General features: G+C 43.4%; 1 protein-coding gene across 13 annotated transcripts in view; it reads left to right on the top strand.

Moving 5' to 3' along the window:
* Positions 1-18999, top strand: part of nfia (nuclear factor I/A) — a 303922-nt gene that overhangs the window by 257114 nt on the left and 27809 nt on the right. For 11 of the 13 annotated variants that reach the window (XM_088599111.1, XM_088599110.1, XM_088599119.1 and 8 more), the window contains 3 exons: positions 8990-9168; positions 10737-10902; positions 13094-13185. In XM_088599111.1, coding sequence (XP_088455237.1) covers positions 8990-9168; positions 10737-10902; positions 13094-13185 — 437 coding nt within the window. The remainder of the gene's footprint in view (positions 1-8989; positions 9169-10736; positions 10903-13093; positions 13186-18999) is intronic. The other 2 variants (XM_088599112.1, XM_088599114.1) reach the window with 2 other exon arrangements.

Raw genomic sequence — 18999 nt, forward strand, 5'->3', positions numbered from 1 at the left:
CTTGATGACCAGATCGCAATGTTGAAATGAGCTGGCCCACACTGGCTCTCCCATCCATCTGCTGTGCAAAGAGCATATTAAGCTGAGAAGGTACACATTTGGAAGATTAAACCCTGCTTATCTCGTAACATTTTGACCCAGATAGGTAAAGCTGGGGCTTGCAGGATTAGCTAATGTCAGTTGTATCACTCGCAAACTGGGATGTTATGTGTCGTCCATAAAAAAGAGAGTTCTTACAAAAGAGATTTTCTTCTCTATTGAGATACACTGAGGGAGGTTTCAGCCTTGTGACACTGAGAGATCTTTCCGATCAGTAAAACTCGCACAGTAATATAGCAGCATTCTGTATCATTGAGATTGACTGTATTTTTTATCACCTTATATCCCTTTAGCAAAGTGCTTACAGTATGTATCTGCGGGTTGCTGTTATTTAGTTGTCTGACACTTTTATTGCTTGTCTGACATTTTTATTCAAAAGAAGTTGCATTAGTACCCATGTCCATACTGCTCCAAGGTGTAACAGCTGCACCTGTGACCCACCTGCAATTTCAACCCCACAACCTTCCAGTTACAAGGCCCGGGGCAATTGACTACAACTCCTGCCAGTTGTGCTGCCGGTGTGAGGATGCAGCTGGACTAGGAGTGGATCAGTACCGAAGGTCAAGCGCTGACACACTCATCCTGAGCTATGGATCGAGGATAGTTAGACGAAACAGCACATCTGCCAAATTGTGTGTGCCCCTATGAGGAGCCTGCCCCCTGTTTTCACTCCCCAAATCGCATGTGGTAGAAATCCCAGAACAAAACAAATAGAAAAGGCAGAACTGTTTGGCGTGTGTGCTAATGCTCCCTGATGGTCACTGCCATTGAGGAGCTCTTGCTCACTCACTGATGCACACACAGCCTACAGTGGCATTTGTGAATGCAGTTTGATTTGTGTCTCTCGCCTGCTCCAACGGATACAAAATAGTGCTGCTCACACAACTTTATTCGGCAACAAAGAAGGTGTAATCAATCTGATTATCATTTCTTCCTCAGAGCAATACAGAATCCAATACAACAGATGTGTATCTTCCGAAAATTAACCTTACTGCACAGTATGTTGCTTAATTTAATTTGCATTGCATTTCCAAGTCTGTATGCAGTATATATGTATAAATCCTTCACAAAATCACCACTATAGAACTTTAAAGGGTTGCCTTGCAAAGATTTGTTTACATTAACATGCATGAAGCTGTTACCATCAGGAATGATGTGATTGTGTCTGTCAAGTGAGGTTAGTACTGTATCGGTGCTGATCAGCCACACCAGGACTAACTACTGTACTACAGACTAACAAAAGCCACACAACAGGAATCGGTGCTGATGGGCTGCAATGCCTCTGTGTTGCAATGGGAGGCACTGTGTTGCAGGTGGCGTGGTGTTTCAGAAGAAATACTTCAGTGAGCTTCAGTTGTACTCTGTGGAATGAAAAATCCCAACTTAATTTGTCTGCTTTATTTCAAATTTCAAGGAAAAAATATTCTCTCATCCAATTGATACCTAATTGTGGATGAGAGAATACACCTGTTTGCACCTGGTCCTGACAACATATTTGCTAGCAGAAAAAGAGGTTTTGTTTTTTTAAGCATAGCCACCAGGGTACCTTATATCTTCTTCAGGAAGCCTGGCAGTAAGGCATGAAGCAGTGAACCAACAAGATTTGCAAAGTGGAACTAATCCTGGACCTTTTATATGAGCCATGCTGCCCTCATACAGACGGGCCACAATGGAAAAGCTAGGCAGCTCCAGCCAGCTGTCTAAAACAGCCTCTTCAGACGTCATTATCATTTACATATCTCTTGTCAAAGCTGCTCGTTGGTCTCAGATTAACGAGCAGGCCACCCACTGGGAGCCTCTCATAAAGAGCTGCCACACCACAGTTGAATTTCATGTAACACCCAATAATTACGCCGTAAACTCCTGACTAACAGCCCTATTAAACCCATAGTGGGTGCCCCAGTGTGTGTGGGGTTCACTTTCCCCCCCTCTGACAGGTCCCAAGGTGTGTCTCTCTCCTGAGCAGAGTGACAAGGAGAAAAGCACTTGTTAAAGATTCCTGTGGGGATAGAAGTAGTTCTGCTTCATAGGAAGGGAGTCTCTGCAACTCCCTGGAAAGGCGGCTTTGATATCCCATCTGTTTTGATCACATACTGTATTAGGGGATCTGAGCCCGACTGATTGTCTCGCCTTGGGTGTTCACGATTGATCAGCAGTGGGAAGCGTTAAGAAAACTGGACGCTTCAGCAGTAGAGATTTAGACAAGCTTTAGAGCTTTAGAGCTTGTATTGGTCTTTTGTGTTCATACTGTGCACACTTCTTGTTTCCACTGTTTTCTCGTAGTTTTCTCAGTGCTGGATTCTGGATTTTTGTCAGCCTTGTCTGTTTCCAGAGAAGTTTTTAATTGAATCACAGAGCACCTGTTTCATGGTTTACATTAATATTTCTCGATTTCTGCTTAGGGTGAGAAATACATTGAAACGTCCTGGTCTTTAGATAAATAACCAAACTTAAAGTACACAGGTAGAAATGACAGTGAAGTGGAATTAAAACTAAGAACAATAGGCACTTTTTATACAAGGGGTTGTAGAAGCATGGAACTAGATACACTAGATTTCTTTCTAGAAATGGCTGGAAGAAATGTGCTAATCAGAACTGGGTGGGTGTCTTTACACAAAGGGTGGGGGGAGTATGGAACAAGCTATGTACCCATATTGCTGAAGCTGGTAGGCTGTGCTGTGACAGTCAGGTGGGAGATGTCATCATGAAGTGTGACAGGCAGCTCCACCAGTTCAGTACTAAACTGGCAAAGTAAGTCTGACTGTCTGTATGACAGACTGACTTATAAGTCAGAGAATTGCTTAATAATTGCTTAGTAGAAGAGGTACTGCTGTTCATCGGTGCTGGACCGTAAGTAGTCGGGCCTTGAAATATTTAAGCTTTTCTACTGGAATTTCAGGAATTACCCATTTAGCAGATTGTAGAGATCCTAGTCACTCAGTCATTCACATCTAAAGTGGGGCTGGTGTTTCTGTGTGCTTCTCTGCACTGCAGTACTTACACTGCAGAGCCACCCTAGTGGACCCAGTGCTATTAGCTGTTCAAGCAGAATGGCTCAGCAGGGTGTGTGCTGCTCTGGGATACTGTATCACTGTGCTGTGTTGAGATTTTAAGACCCTAGCTGGTTTAACTACCAAAGAAATATACTCTCATAATGCACACCCCAGAGGACCATAGAACAATTTGCAAAATGATAATAGCTAGCTATAATAAAGTCTTTATGAATATAACAAAAAAAAAGGTCAAATAGATTTAAAAAACTCTGAGAAAATATACGGGATAATACTCTACAGTCATAAGTAATTCTGTTGCTATCTTCAAAGTGGCTCAGCCTTTAAAGGTGATTGTTGAGATCTAAGGATGAGTGCTACAGTCTCAACATCGCTGGTTTGTTCAGGGCTGTGTCACTAGTCAGTTTGATTGTGATGGCCCCTAATGGTATTTGAGAGCTGGTTAGGCACTGTGTGGTTTGGGCAGGTCAGCCAGTGTGTCCTCAGCTCTCTTGTCTTGCACCTGTGGCCTCGCAGTGCTGTCGGCGAGTGCTGCTTCTGTCGTTGTGTCTCATGGTTCTGGTATCTTTTTGTACTGGTTCTTGAACTTGAACACTTGAAGTAACAGTTGTGAGGTAAACGAGGCCCTGAGGCGAGCAGGTTCTGTTGTTTATGTTTGAACTCTCCCATGTCACATCTCCCTATATAACCCGAGGGCAGCGTTGCTGTGTTTATTAGTTATGAGCCGTTCAGGTATTGTGAGATTTCCTCACTGATAAGAAATGCACGGGAGGGTGATTCTTACCCTTGTATGGAACCAACCAGTTCACAACCTAGTAAAAATGAACACAAATAGTTGAAATGCAACATGCTGAATGTTTTTTTCTGCTATAAGAAGTCCAGATTGTGTAATCCTAGACTGATATTGAGCCACGACTTGGGTTACACCCCTATTCCTACTGAAAGTGTCATAGTGTCGTAAGTGAACAACTACCTAGGACACCCCTTTTAGCACCTCTTCTGAAGGGCACCACCTCTTGTTTCAGAAAAGTTTTGCTCCTGGTGGAATAGTACAACCTACTGGTCCCCCAACACTACCTACAGCAACTCTTTTCTCTGGAGGATTTCCATTCCAGTTCTGTTCAGGCCCAACTTTGCTTAGCTTCTGAGATCAAATGAGAACAGGCTACAAGGGGGTGACACTCCTATCAGCTTTATTACCCTGATTTATGCAAGGCCTCTGACTGAAGTTTTTGGGGCACACATGGTCACAGACGTCAGACCTCACTGCCGCGGGCATGTGCACTGCCAGTTCAAAACAAAGGAAGTGCGACAAAAGGAAAATGTTTTCACTGCGACCCAACCTTTGAAGAGAGGCTTCAATCATCTTGACTCTCTTTCTGTCTCTTGAGGAACAGAAATTTTCCACCAACACAAGTTGCCTTTGTGTCTGATATAGAGACTTATGGATCTACAGTTAGAACCCCTTCTCAATTCAGTCAAAGCTCAGTGTGAGAAAAAGACGGTATGTCAAGTCATTGTTAACCCTGAATTAAAACAAAAAAAAAAACAATTGCATTTCCTAATAAACATAATAAAATTTATGCCAGTAGATGGTAGCCATCCCCTAATGAATTACATTTCTGGTTAAATACAATATTCATCTTTACTATAGATTTAATCTTCTATCTTTTCGTCTTTTGACTTTGTCCATCCCAGTCCACCTGCACACTACCTGTTCTGGCAACACTAGGTTCCTCGGGATTAACTCACAACGTGAATTCGTCTTACTGCCAAACTGTGAAAGTGTTGTGAAGGAGTCACGTCTAACAGCCTACAGTATGTCTTTATTGCTGGTGCAGACGCGGCCTTATCAATTAAAGAAACATGGAAAAAGTGTTCTGTCACGAATGAAAAAGATAGACTGAAGACATTAAAAATTAGGCAAAGTAAATTCTGTTGTTATGTATTGGGTGCATACAGTATGTACAGTATGCTATTTTTCAGACTTTTAATGCATAACATTGCTAGTATGGCCAGTTAACATCTGCTGAGCTGGTAAACTCCTGTCCAGTTTTATCTGATCTGGAAAAGATAAAACCTACACGTTGTATTCAGCAAGTGAATTAAGATTTGTGTAAACCACAAATATAAACACAATTGAAGGAAAGCAGGCACTGTTATTAAACTCTTGCCTTCATTCCTTGTAGAAACGGATATAACTCTGCTGGTGCCTTAAATGGCTGTAATATGGCTTTGGTGATATTATCTCAAATTATTGTCTATGCGACATGTTGTTAGGGCTGCATTAAGCACAGACCAATAAAAATATTTTGGCTGTGACTTCCCTCAACCCTGTCGAGTTCTAAGGAAAAATAAAAAGAACTTAATTTCCTGTTTCATTCCTCAAACTGTTGTGTGGTGAGTGTGCCGGTCCAAGATGGCTGCTGCTTTTCCAGGCCACGGGGGAGGCTACCTCTGTTTATTGCCTTTTTGAGGGTTTAGTTTGGCCTAAAGTGTGAGCTGCTGGGGAATGGGAGCTCGCTGAAAGACGCAGTGTAATTGTGAGATGGCGATAGATTATCGCGCAGCGGGGCTGTTGTGGCAGATTGACTGAGTGGCCCGGCTCCAGTTGTTTGATTCTGGGCTGACCCGGCTACAGGACAGCTCTCCATACTTTTCTTCTTTGCTCTAAGGCACCCAGACTGGGCCAGAATTCAATAGGAGAGTCTGGGTGCTGGGCTTGGCCCTCCCCCTGTCGGTGACTGGTGCTCCCCCTCTCTGGCTGAAGTTCACATTCCTGACTCCAGACAAAAGACAGGACAAGAAAAGAGTGGGCAAAAAAAAATCCCATCCATTCTATTATTACTGTAAATACGGTGCCTGCATAGCAGCCTGAGCATCCAGGGTTTCCAGCCACCCCCTATTGACAGAGCCATAAATCACAGCAAAGCTAAGTGAATTACTGTAGCAAAGAGCTGTGGCTTTAACAATGTTTATGTAGTATCAGCTTACCATCTCCCCTGAAAGAAAGCACAACACCGATATTGGAAATGGAAACGCAGGCTCTTATTAACTCCACTGCAATATATCACAGTTTAAGGACCCGGGCCTCGCGTCTTGGGCATTATACTAATAACCAATAACCGAATATTACCTCTATTAAGAACGGCGTAATTAGATTGTGCCGTTTACAATTAAATACTTGATAAGCCTCAATCCATTAAAAGGCTGTCAATCTCACACAAACGCTGCACGGAGGTAGGATCTGCAATATCAATTCATTATCCGTTGCTGGAGTGTATCGGTTTTATATCAGCTGGAGAAAAAAAAATGATGACCTGAACATTTTGTACCAGCGTCTTTACTTGAGCCTCCTCACTTTTTGAGTTTTTGCTTTCTGAAATCCAATGAAGGAACATAACCAGATCTGGTGTACGCTTTTTTATACCACTAAAGACTTACTCCTAATAATTTCTTACATACCATACAGCCCAGTGATTCCCTCTGCCATACACGCAGGAGGGGACAGACTTCATCCACTACTTAAGTGCAGCTAATCCTGAGTCAAGCAGGCCATTATAATTTACCAGAAGCTAAATTTGAGAAATATAAATTTTTTGACGAATTTCATGAATGTAGAAATCTTAACTTAAAGCATCTTACACATATACTGACTGATTTATTTCCCTTTCAGCATGAGTGTACTCAGTTTTAATATGACAATTCCCAACGAAGCCACTACAGACAGTATGAGGTCACTACTCCTGTATGAGTATTGGTTTACTCTCAGCTAAGTCTCTGACACAGGAAAGAACCTCACCAGATGATGTTTCAGTCGGATGCACTCAGTGGTACTATAGTATAGATAAGACATCTGACTGATACGTTTGACGAGCAACATTTATGTTGGACAAATGCATAACTTTGATCTGTCCGGGGTCATTGTAATTAAGAAGAGGACATTTCCTTTAATTAATCCTTTCCTAACTTTTATTTGGAATTGTTCTGCTTTTCCATACAGATTTGCACATGTTGTAGCTCTTTTACGTTCTTTGCCTACACCGATGAACCCTGTCTGTTGTCAAAACGGGAGCTGGGATCATTTGGATGTACCTGTACTGTATGAACTTTCAGTTGTTCCGTCAAGATTTTCCTAATAATAAACCTTTTCGGCAAGTATCTGTCACGCCCTCTGCAGCCAGAGGGCGCTCCTTCTCTGTCCTGTCCCTAGTTTCCGGTCTGCTGTCCTTCCTGTCCCTCTCTTCCTTGGGCTATATATTTCCGGGTCTTGCACTCTGTCCTGGCTCAGCATTGATGTTCGGATGTCCTGAGACCCGCCTAGCACCAGGGCGCCCCACGTCCGCTCCCTGAGGGCATAGGTTTCTATACGGTATTCCTGAACTCTTTGCAATAATGAGCCCGGGCCTTTTTCCCGTCTCGCCGCTACGCATATGGGTCTTTTTCCGCTCTCCTGCTCCCCACGGTTAGTCCCTTTGGACGTCCGTGACAGTATCGTAGTTCTAAATAATTCCAAACAAAAAAGATCAGATAGAAAGACGGACATAAGTTTTCTATAAACAGTACAAGAGATGCAAATCTATTCTAAGAACTTTTTTTTGCAGATACGGTTGACAGATACTCAGGGGGAAGAGGCTCCTTGTGCTTTCAGACTGGACATACCTGTAGTTCAGAAACCCGCTGTGGAGATTTTGGAGATTTGCTGTAGCTTGAAGAGGTGTGCTAAATATTTGTCATTTGATTTCATCAGAAATTGGCAAATCATTGTTGTAAGTTGTAAGTCAAAATGAAAAAAGACAGGTTGACATCTCTTGGAGGTGTATTTGGGGAATATTGCCTCTGTGTAAAATTTTGCCGCAGCCCTTCTTATCCCAGGTGTATTACTAAAAAGGACTGGAGTAGTCCTATACCTCCATTATTCCATCTACTGTTGGTACGCAGCTGAAGTTTCCTCTGACGTTTCCTTTGCTAATTGTACCCATTAATTTAATTTAAAAGCTCATTTGATTAGTATCCAAAATTATGCTTATTTTCGTTTGTATTAGTTTGGGAGGAGGGTGGGCCCACAGTAACAATGAACTGATCTCCAAATGCATAGGAGCAATGCAGAAAATATGACCGTTTCCTTTATACAAAGCTAGCCCCCCCGCAGGCCAGCTTTTCCGCTGAGACTCTTTGGAGAGGGCTGGACCCAGACTGATCAGATCCAAGTTGGATCTGAGTCACCCGATGGCTTGGAAGGGAGATTTCTTTGCATGGGTTTCTTGATAATCACTTTTTTAGGGTTGGAGGACGACAATTATTGTCTTAATCAAATTACAGCAGTATGTTTTTCTAGCAAAAGTCCAAGTTATAGGCTATAGATTACAGAAGTTTACCTGTCACATTCTTTTCTAGGGTAGTTTGGGAAACCAAATGCTTCAGTCCACCTTCATCCTCCAATTTCTTTGATGTACAGGGTATTAATATGAATTGGGTATGAATGGGTATTAGGTGAATACAGATACAAGGCTTCAGCAAACAACTTCAGATATTAAGTATTTGATTCTGTTCTTGTTAATTAGATCCTGTAATGCAGTGAAGTTAACGGGAGTTAGCTTTCTCCTGGGGTAAAGGGTAGTAAATCTCTCCGGTTGTCTGTCCAGTTGCATGGGCCTCATAAGGTTTGTAGAACTGTCGCCAGGTGCATTGTGGGATTGAATCACACATTTGGACCACTTGTGTTCTTCCTCATGTTGTGCTGTCTTGTCTGGGCTCATTTTCCATAGCTCCTGTCTTGTCCTCAGCTTTGTGAGGTATTGCCTGTCCGTGTGAGCGCTCCTGTGCGCTGGGAGTGAGCCCCAGCACCACTAACCGCTGTCTTTCTCCATCTCTTCCAGCGAGTCCACACGCCACGCCGTCAACTCTCCATTTCCCGACGTCGCCAATCATTCAGCAACCCGGCCCCTACTTCTCCCACCCAGCCATCCGCTACCACCCCCAGGAGACCCTGAAGGAGTTTGTCCAACTTGTCTGCCCTGACAGTGGTCAGCAAGCTGGACAGGTGGGGTTCCTTAATGTAAGAATGAGCATTTTACATTCTCTCTTCCTCCATGCGTTTTTAATTCCTCGCTATGTTTCTGTGTTTTCGTTCTCATTTCGAAATGTCCGTCTAAGCATCGGAGTCCTTTAGTCTGAGTCTGCGCCTTGTTGGCTACCCACCTGCCTCTCTGCATGTCTTCTGTCTGTCCTGTATGCTTTCCTTAAACTGCCTTTCCCTCACACACACGAAAAAACGTAACACAGAATTATTCCTCCTCATTGGTAGTTTAAAATAGCTAACTTACTTGCTTAAAAAAACACCCAAGTTCAGAATTCAGTAAATGAGTAAGCACTTAAAACTGTATGTGAACACACACACACACACACACACACACACACACACACACACACACACACACACAGGTCCTGTGTGATATCTGCAGTTAGTTGATATATTTGTGTCTAGACACTGAATCAATACAGAGCAGGGTTTTAAATTCTTAATATTCATCTGCTCATTTTATCCCGAATCTATTTGTCATTCTCTTGGTGTATACACACAAAGATGTAGAACTACCTATATATGTCTATATCCATCAGTCTGCCTATCTATATCTACATATGAGCCTCACCAATATGAAATGACCTGTGTATTGCAGACCTGATAGTTTGGAACAAATGTGCTGTTTTGGTAACAGAATATGAACAGGAAACTGCGTACAGCAGCAGAATTGTTCATGACCAAGATAAAGAAATTGCTGATCCTGTTTCACAAATGCATTTAGTTTTTGTGCAGACGTTTGTGTGGGCTCTACTACTATGTCTCAGAAACCTCTGTGAACTTACTATATCTGCTTTTTACAAAGAAAACAAGATGTAGTAGTGTTTATCATCAAAGTAGCATTGCACATTTAGCCTCAATATGAGAATCTAGTGATATGAAAATCTAGGAAAGGGACATAACAGTTTGTGTATTTTTGCATTATTTTACTTTTTTCCTTTGGCATCCACAGTTATGTTTGTAGAAAGATCTAAAGCTGCATTAAAGTTACAAGGATTCCTGGCTGATCTGTACTCTTATGTGCTGCAGTGCCGTGGATCACTGCGTGGCCTATCATAGTGTTCCTGGTCCTTCAACACCTTTCTGAGAGCCAAACGGCTAAACCACTAAAGGGATCTGCTGAAAATGCACATTGGGCCCTGTTGACCAGATATAAAAAAATACAGGGGCCTGAATGCCACCAAAGCAACACCTTGCTTGCCAGGAACCATCATGGCCCCACAATGTCCAGTTTGTCCCGGGCTTGCTTCGGGACAGCACCGCCAGTGGTCAAGTGGACAGCTGCATGCTGTGGTATCAGTCTGCACAGCTGTGCTGCTGATGCTGTAGCAGTTGAATGACAGGAGCCAGGATATGATATGTTTCACAGGATGCATGCGTGTCATCTTCATCTGCACTATGAGGGATGGAATAGAGAACCCAAATTGGTGTTGGGGGGGTTTTGGGGTAAAATTTAAGAAAAATAATTGTGGGTGTCCAGCCTTGGGCTGTTTTATGTCATGGCACCATTAATCATTTTTCTTTCTCTTCTCGCAATGGAACAGCCCAATGGAAGCAGCCAAGGCAAGGTGCACAACCCATTCCTTCCTACGCCCATGTTGCCACCCCCGCCCCCTCCGCCAATGGCCAGGCCTGTGCCCCTGCCAGTGCCAGACTCTAAACCCCCCTCCACGTCCACCGAAGGAGGAGCCAACTCCCCTACGTCTCCCAGTGAGTATCCATCCCAGTGGCACAGCATCAGGGATCGGTGTCTGGACCCTGCATACAATACGGTTCAATACAGTTCAGGCTCTATTATCCTCTGTTATGGGGAAAACTTGTTTTACAGCCCTGTCCAATATAACAATACAACAAGGAAGAGAAGCATTACACACAGAGAAGATAGTACAATGTCTTCTGAGGTCAGAGCTCATCCTGGTTACCATAGCTGAGCCGACTGAGCTGACCACTGAGCAGCCAAAGATCACTTGAGTCTTCCCCTGGAAAGGGCGGTAGTTCATTGCAGTGGATATCCCCCCAGCAATGCAGGTTTTCACTTATAGTATGCAGCTGGGAGAACAGGAGAGAATGGGGTACAACAAGAGTGCCTGCACTGGGGACTTCTGTCAAATGGTCAGTTATGAGCCCAGAGATTTATATCACTCTCCCCTGGGACTCTTAATCCTGAGGAATTTGTGTGGTGTTCTAACTTCCTTGTGTTGTTTTGTAACACGTGGTGAAAGAGTTCAGGAGGTGTTAATTGTTGTGGGACTCAATAGCTGTGTCCAGACAGAGCCATGTGGACACAGTTTCACCGAGAGCATGCTGGTTTTTTTTCCCTGCTTACTGTTTTGAAACATATAATTTGTTTCACAAGTTGCTCTTTCAAATAATATTTTAGTGAGAATGCCAGCCTGCCCTTGAGAATATCTTTCTTTCTTAAAAAATGACAAATTGTGACACAATGTTGGATGCTTAGTACAGTTGTAGGCTTTTGAGGATTATAGTATTTCCATTTTTGCTTCGTTGCAGCTTGCATCAAAGTTGGATGTCAATTTGGTGCTGTGTACTGATCATTTCTGCTACAGCCAGTGTCAGATATTTTTATTGTAACAGTCACTTTTCTTTTGTCGGCAGCTCATCTCTAATTAATGAAAACATATGTTCAATTTTTAAAAACAAAAACATTAGAAAATGGAAAGTCTCCACTGGGACACCTAGTAAGTTCAGCTTGTCAGTCACATTGTGAGGAGAACCATGTGTCTTAGACATTACTGACTGGTCATGCCAAGGCTGTGATCTTGCCCAAGGACTGACTGGAGGGATGCACATGGGTGGGAAAATCCAGCTTGTTCCAGCATTAAAAAATAAATGGAGAGATATATCCGGGATTGAACCTGAACCCTAGACACCACATTCTCTTGGAATTAGAAGCATGGTCACGTCAGCTTGTTGGGATCATTCCCTGCATGTCTGGGGAATCTAGGCAGACTGGGAAACCAGAAGGCTCTTGTTTATCTGTCCTCATTCTATTCTGGGATGCAGCAATTGGATTTGTAAAAAAGGGTTTTGGAAGGCCACATTTCAGGGGGCAAGCCAGGAAGAAGAGAATTAGGTGGTTCTGAGTCTTCAAGACAGAAACTGTTTCAAGCAACATTGCAGATGCTCCTGCCTGTAAAACCAATGTTGCCATTCCTATAAAATCCTTTGTATACTTATGTCCTCTAGTCTCTTACTTTCAAAGCCAGTGCTTCTTCCACACCCTATTTTTATGACAGAATGCATGTACATATTTGATTTTGAACTTGACTTTGACTTTGAAAGCTAGCTCTCTAGCAGTTTATTTACAGGTCCAACCAAGAACAGGGCAGTCTGTGTCCAGCATCTTCACCTGTTAGGGCACAACAGGTGCTCCAGTCCTCCACGCAATCCCACTTTGGCTGTAATTGTAAACCCAGTCATGCCTTTTATCACCAAAGTAGATTTGTAGAAATGCTACTCTTCAAACAACGGTGCTGCTGTTAGTGCTCTTTGAATTCCCTCTCCGGTTTTAATCGTTGTGAGAATTGATACAATAAAAACATAAAATCCGGTGTTTTAATCTTAACACCTTCCCCTGCTGTGGCACCAAGCTGAGATAATTAACAGCTGGTGATTAAAAATTGTAAAGTGGAAAAGTAGCCCTGCTCCAGGTGAAGCCTACTGACTAGTAAGTACTGTAGATGTTAACCTGTTCAACCTTGAATTTTATGACGATGTAGTATGAAGGCACTCAAGAAAATGTATCCACCAAGAGGGGGAACTGGAACACAGCAGTGTGGTGTCTTTTGGGCGGCAGATACGCCTTTACTTAGTGTGCGGTTTTTCTGTGTTTTGCTCTTCTGTTCTGTCTCCTCAATGCATGTGTGCCTTCCCTTCACAGCCTACTCCACACCCAGCACCTCCCCTGCCCAGAGGTTTGTGAGCGTCGGCCCACGAGACCCCAGCTTTGTAAATATTCCTCAGCAGCCACAGGTGGGCACTTTTCAACCTTACTGTCTCCCTGCACCCCCCCCCCACCCCCCCCCTCCCCCCTGCCCTCTTCTCACTGTCGCTAGCATGGAACACAAGCCTCCTCACTTCACCTGAACCCCTGGTTTTGTTTTGTGTTCATGTCTTTACCAAAGCAAATCTGAAGGCCACGAGCTTAGAAAAGATAGGAGCCTCTACAGCCGCCTTCGTCTGAGTGCTTTTAGTGTCTTTTATGATCAAATCTTCTTGTGGGAAAATCAAACTGGATCTGTTTTTTATGGAATGCGTTTGTGAACTTAACCCTTAGAAGGTCGCCAAACTTTTTTCAAGACGAAGCATCTGTTCCCCAACCAAGATGAATACTTTGCTTATCTTAAATTTAGGGTGGAGTGTGAAATGTCCGATATTCATTTCACAGGGCTCTTTGTTCTGTCCTTCACCACAACAGTCCTCCTACAGAAGCCACAGCATGGTGGCATGTATCTCATCTCAGACCAGTTCAACTGATTTTGCTGTGCAGAGTTTGATCAAGCGTGCCTGTAAAGCATCTTTGTGGAAGAAATCTAAACATGTTTTCTGTGGACCTTCTCAAATATGAAAGCTAGCCACTGAGCTCCTGCTGTGTCTGTGTTCACAAGACAGTCTCCTTTAGCCTTTTCTCATTGTTTTTTGGCTGTTGAGTTGTTGTCTAATTTACTGCCATGCGGCTCCCGGAGTGTTCTGTGAGTAAAGCTGGTTCATGCCGGATAAGTACAGCTGCAGTCAGGATGCCCGCAGGCATTCTTTACAACGTAAAGAGGTCTGATAGTTTAGTTTAAAACCAGAATATGTTTGCGCACATGTAAATGTACAGAAAAGGAGGGGGGTTATGTTTGATCCCGACAATGTATGAAAGATGGTCAGTGAACCCCTGGTGGTGACATCCTTTGAATACACACAGAGCCACCCTCTGCGTCACTGAACTTTGTAACTTCTGAGAGCCCGTCTGCTTTTGCGTACTCTCTAAAAGCAGGAAGCTATATCTGATTTTACATTGCCTTGGCTTTGTTTTTTTGTGGAAAACTTTTAGTCTTTCACTCCAGCTCAAAGTACAAATGAGAGGTTCTCAAATACAGCCACACCGTTTTGAGACATATGCTGTCCTGCAGACCTGGACAATTTCTTAGAGGTGCAATGCACTACCAGAATCCAGCCTTGTCATGTAACAGTACAGGTGCAGGGTGGTCTGGAGAAGTGAGTACAGGTCCAACAGTTCTGTTCTTGTTGTATATCAGCCTTTTTGGAGTTTGCCATCAAGTTTCATCAAGTGTTGTCACTTTTGAAATGGCCTTTGAAATGGCAAGAAATTCCCAGTTATTTACTAGAAAACAAACTGGCAATATGTGTCATTCTGCCATCCAAATGTAAACACAGAATGTATTGTGCCTTCTTTTTATTCTTGGGTTCAGTATACAGCTGCCTATGGCCAGCAGTCATATTAAACTCAACAGCACCAAATGAATCACACTGCCAGAAAAACATAGGACAGTCATTTAGTCACGTGTTTTCATAATGAATATAGAAAGGGAGAGGGCCTCCTGAGTCATTTAGCTGGTAAAGATAAGTTGAAATAAGGGTTGAGCTCTATTCTCCAAGCATCATGGGTTCGAGCCCTGGTCATGTCACTCACTAACCCAGACCTGGATTCTACAGTGAAAGCTTAAAGACAGTGGAGTGGGATTAGTGGAAGGCTCCTGCTGGTTCGCGTTGTTGTAGGTGAGCACTGCCCCTGTGTTGCCTGTGACCACATGCTCATTCTTGTGAAAGAATCTTGTGAAACATGTGAAAGAACACTCAGCTGGAAGTTCTTAACTGGGTGGGTGTATCAGAAAAATAAGCTGCCGATTCTAAAAGAGAAAAATACAGGAACAAATGTGGCAAACAGTGCATTCATTCATTTGGCTTTCATTTTTGTACCATTTCGGTTGTATTTCATCTAGGTCTTCAGCTGCCCCTAAACTCATCACTTGTCATCACTCTGGTAGATAAGCTGTGTTTAGACAGAACTGGACAATTTTTTTCGTCCCATAAGGGGAGCTGTGTCTCAGGGGCAGGATTAGATTTCTTACTGTCCCTTCCATTTTAAATATATTGCCCCTATTAAATGCTGATTTACCGGAGAGTTAAAAAGCCACACTGCGTGCCCCTCCTGTTCAGTGGGGTGACCTGCGATTGATTTACTACCCAAACCCTGCAGTTGGTGAGCATAGCGGGGAGCTGTCAATAGTCAGGTTGGCCAATTGGCAACCATCTGTGCCTAATTTAATCACTTGACAAGTTAAGGCACATAACTGAAAGTTAAAAGATGTTTCATTGCCGAGGTGTTTTTGGCTCTCAATCGTTTCCAGTAGAACATCCATTCACCAATGATGGACATTAAACACCATCAAAAAGATATAAATCCCAGACAGAATTTAGGTAGAATATTAATCGCTAAGTTACAAAACAATATATACATCAAATGTCCTTATTAAAATACAATGTAACTTAAAACTGTAACATTTTTGCTTTATTTTAAAAAACAAAAACATCAAGAAATAAATGCAAACCTTTATATTTTTAAAATACTCGAATTAAAAGCAAGGCATGCTCATCTGGACGCCTCAAAATAACTTACTGATTTGGTCAGTATCACCATTAATTAGACCTCATTGGTTACACTAACAAACTAGCAGGAAAGAACTTTCTACAGTTTTAAAGCTGTCTATAGTGGAGGCCTTTGAAAGCACTGGGAGAGAAGAGAAGACTGCAGATGCAATCGGGCAGCTGTTTTGCCCTCTGTGGGGTTGTAAATAAGGCTTTATCACACAGTAATCTCTAGCCCCTCTGACAGAAGTTTTTTTTTCCTCTGCTCTCAAACTTTCATACTGGTGTCCTGTTTTAAACCCCCTTGCTGTATAACTTAACAAGTTAACTGTATGACGGAGCCTCATGTTTCCAGCTTTGTCTCCAACACATCTTGTTTAGAGGTTAGCGATACAGTAAATCTGGGTGACAAAGATAGTCTGCCTGATGTCACCCACAGTGGGGAGAAACAAAAGAGAGACAACTGCTAGGCAAAGTTTTGTTTTTTCCAGTTGGGTTTCGGTGATATAAAAAAGAAATGATGACACACACCTAGCATGAATTATCGCGGACATCTTGAAAGTCTAGTACTGAACTAAGTCGAAAGAAGTACATTTTTATGACCGTGTGGCAACACATACTAATATATTAGGGTAATTTTTCAGCACCTCTCTGTTGCACTACAGCTGTTGATACTTACAGTACCACTGTAGCATGCTGCACTGACGCATACTACACTTAAACAAATTCTGCACCCATATGCTGGGCTTAATTGTGGATCGCCGCTCCAAAAACCACACAAGAGCTCTCCCCCTGTGATGTCATCACTTAAGCTATAAACTGTGACAGGGTCTGTCATAACTCAGCAGAGAAATATAGCTGTGTCTATTTATGTGATTGTGACCAGATGCCTTTGCTGGGGTCTGTTTGCTAGCTGTCTCTGCCATGTGTTTTGGTCCTAAGTTAACAGCTTTGTGGACAGCCCAAGCCAGCCTCTCCCCTTGTTATGTACGAGCAAGAACATGCCTCTTATAGGAACTTTTGAACTCGTTTTTTGAAGAAGCATCTAATCCCCTTGCGCATGCTTCCTGAGCCACCGAGCTGCTCCGATCTTTCCCTTAGATTCCCTCCCAAACACTCCTAGCCCAGCAGACGAATCGAAATTAGTTTGCCATGTTTGGCGCCCAGCACCACCGCTGAACAGAAGTCTCTCGTTATGAAATAGGCAGCTGTTTTGAAGCATAACTGCCCCCCCCCCCACCCGCCTCTCAAAACAAGACAGATGGAAATACGCTTCAGTTGAGCTAAATGAAAACAAAGACGTTGAGAAAAAAGCAATGTAACATATATGTGTGTTGTATAATTACGTTATATTACATCATGTATTCCATATGAATTGCCCAGAATGCCAACAAAGACTTTGTTTTGCTGAAAGCTCTACTGATTCGAAGTAAAGAAAAAAACCTTTAACTCTTTCGGAGTTAAAAAATGAGAACGGTTGAAATTAGCCAGTTTGCAATGTTTCACTTAAGGACTGCAAGGCCTTTCTTAGAGGTGTAGGTACTGCCATTGAATTAAAAGCAAGGCACGTTCAAACAGACTGTGATGGACTGAAGTCCCATCTGAGGTGTAACCTGCCTTGTCCCTGTTTCTTGCCAGGATAGGCTCTGGCTCCCCCCGTGACCCTAAATTGAATGAATCAGTTAGAAAATGGATGGATGGATGAATATTGATATGGACTTGTCTGATGACATTAGCAGGAACTTCATTGCCTTTTAGAAGACAGAATTCCATATAAATGGGGAAGAGTCTCGTGGAAGAGCGAGGCTTGGAGAACAGAAAACAGACGGAATTAGTTTGAAAGAGCTGTTGACTGTATTTGAGAGCCTTCAGAACCTCAGTCCAGCCCGTCAGCCGGCTGAAAGCCTAGCGGTGCTGCGCTGTGCCATTGTGCAAGTGCAGGGAGCGGTGCAGCGATGGTGTCTGAGAGGCTGGCCGTGCTGAGGGCGGCAGTCTTAAATCATCTCCCGCTGCCCTGGGTCTCCATCATCACTGCGGCAAGGGAGGAGGAGAGGCAGAGATATGCTGCTGCCTCCCCTCCATTTATCTTAGCTGATTATTCTCATCGCCAGATAGCAGTGTATTGGATTAGTCTGTCCCATGCCTGCATCAGGTGCCCCGATCAATTTATTGACCCTGTCAGGGCAGCAAGCGACTGTTACCAAAGAAGAATGGAGGTGTGTTTGTCTGTTGTTGGCCAGGAGCGGGGGGGGGTGGGGAGATGTTAGGAGTTGTTCTTTTCCCCTTTTCGGGTCACTAAAATGATGCTTAACCTTTCTTCCCTTTTAATCTATAGATCTTTGTTTACCCAGCAAAGAGCTCCTTCAGTTCCTTTAATCAGACCTTTGTACATTATTAATCGCCTGGGTTCTGGCCTCTGCAGAAACGCGCCAGTGATGCTCGCGGCATTGATCCGTGCTGCAGGTGATGCAAGCTCCAGCAACTTCTGCATTCCTCCCCTGAATCTGATTCTCTTGATTGACACCGGACTTGGCTGCCTGTCAGTAAAGAGAGATTTTATGCTTCCAGGGGTGGGGAAAGGAACAGGGGGCGTTAGCATGCTGGGGGGACTGGAAGGGTGCAGGTAGTTGATCGCAGTATTTCATGCTCTCTGGGCTCCTGTCTGAGTCGCTGGCTCCTGAAACAGAGCTCGTTCTCGTTGGGTGGCTCAGCGCTGCATCCGTGTTGCAGAGGTAATGACCGGCATGTTTCTGCAGACAGTGAAAGGGTCAGTGATCAATGAGGTCAGTCATTGATAACAATACAGCTTGGAAAGTGTGAAAGCTGTTCCATCTTGAGGGCAGGGGACTGCAGTGCCTTGAATTTCTCTCCTGTAGGGGGGGAGGACAATGCGTTTCCAGCTCACTTCCAGAGTTGCTGCCTTTCTCATGCATTATTGACTCTAACATGCATGCATGCACAGTATAGATGCATTTGACCCAGCTCCCCATGTTATTTGCATCTTGTCTAAAATAAAGCTAAGGAGGCATCATGTAATGCTGACTAACAAAATACTTCAAATCCTATGATGAAAAACAAATCTTCTTTTAGTAACAGTATGTTTTTACTTTGTGTGTGCAAAGGGTTTTTCTGTAGCCTTTGCATGACTAGTTCTGTCTGCACATTCCCCATTCATAGATGTTAGCAGGTTAC

This window comes from Lepisosteus platostomus, chromosome 11 (genome assembly GCF_059453375.1).
Source record: "Lepisosteus platostomus isolate fLepPlt1 chromosome 11, fLepPlt1.hap1, whole genome shotgun sequence".
Lineage (NCBI taxonomy): Eukaryota > Metazoa > Chordata > Actinopteri > Semionotiformes > Lepisosteidae > Lepisosteus > Lepisosteus platostomus.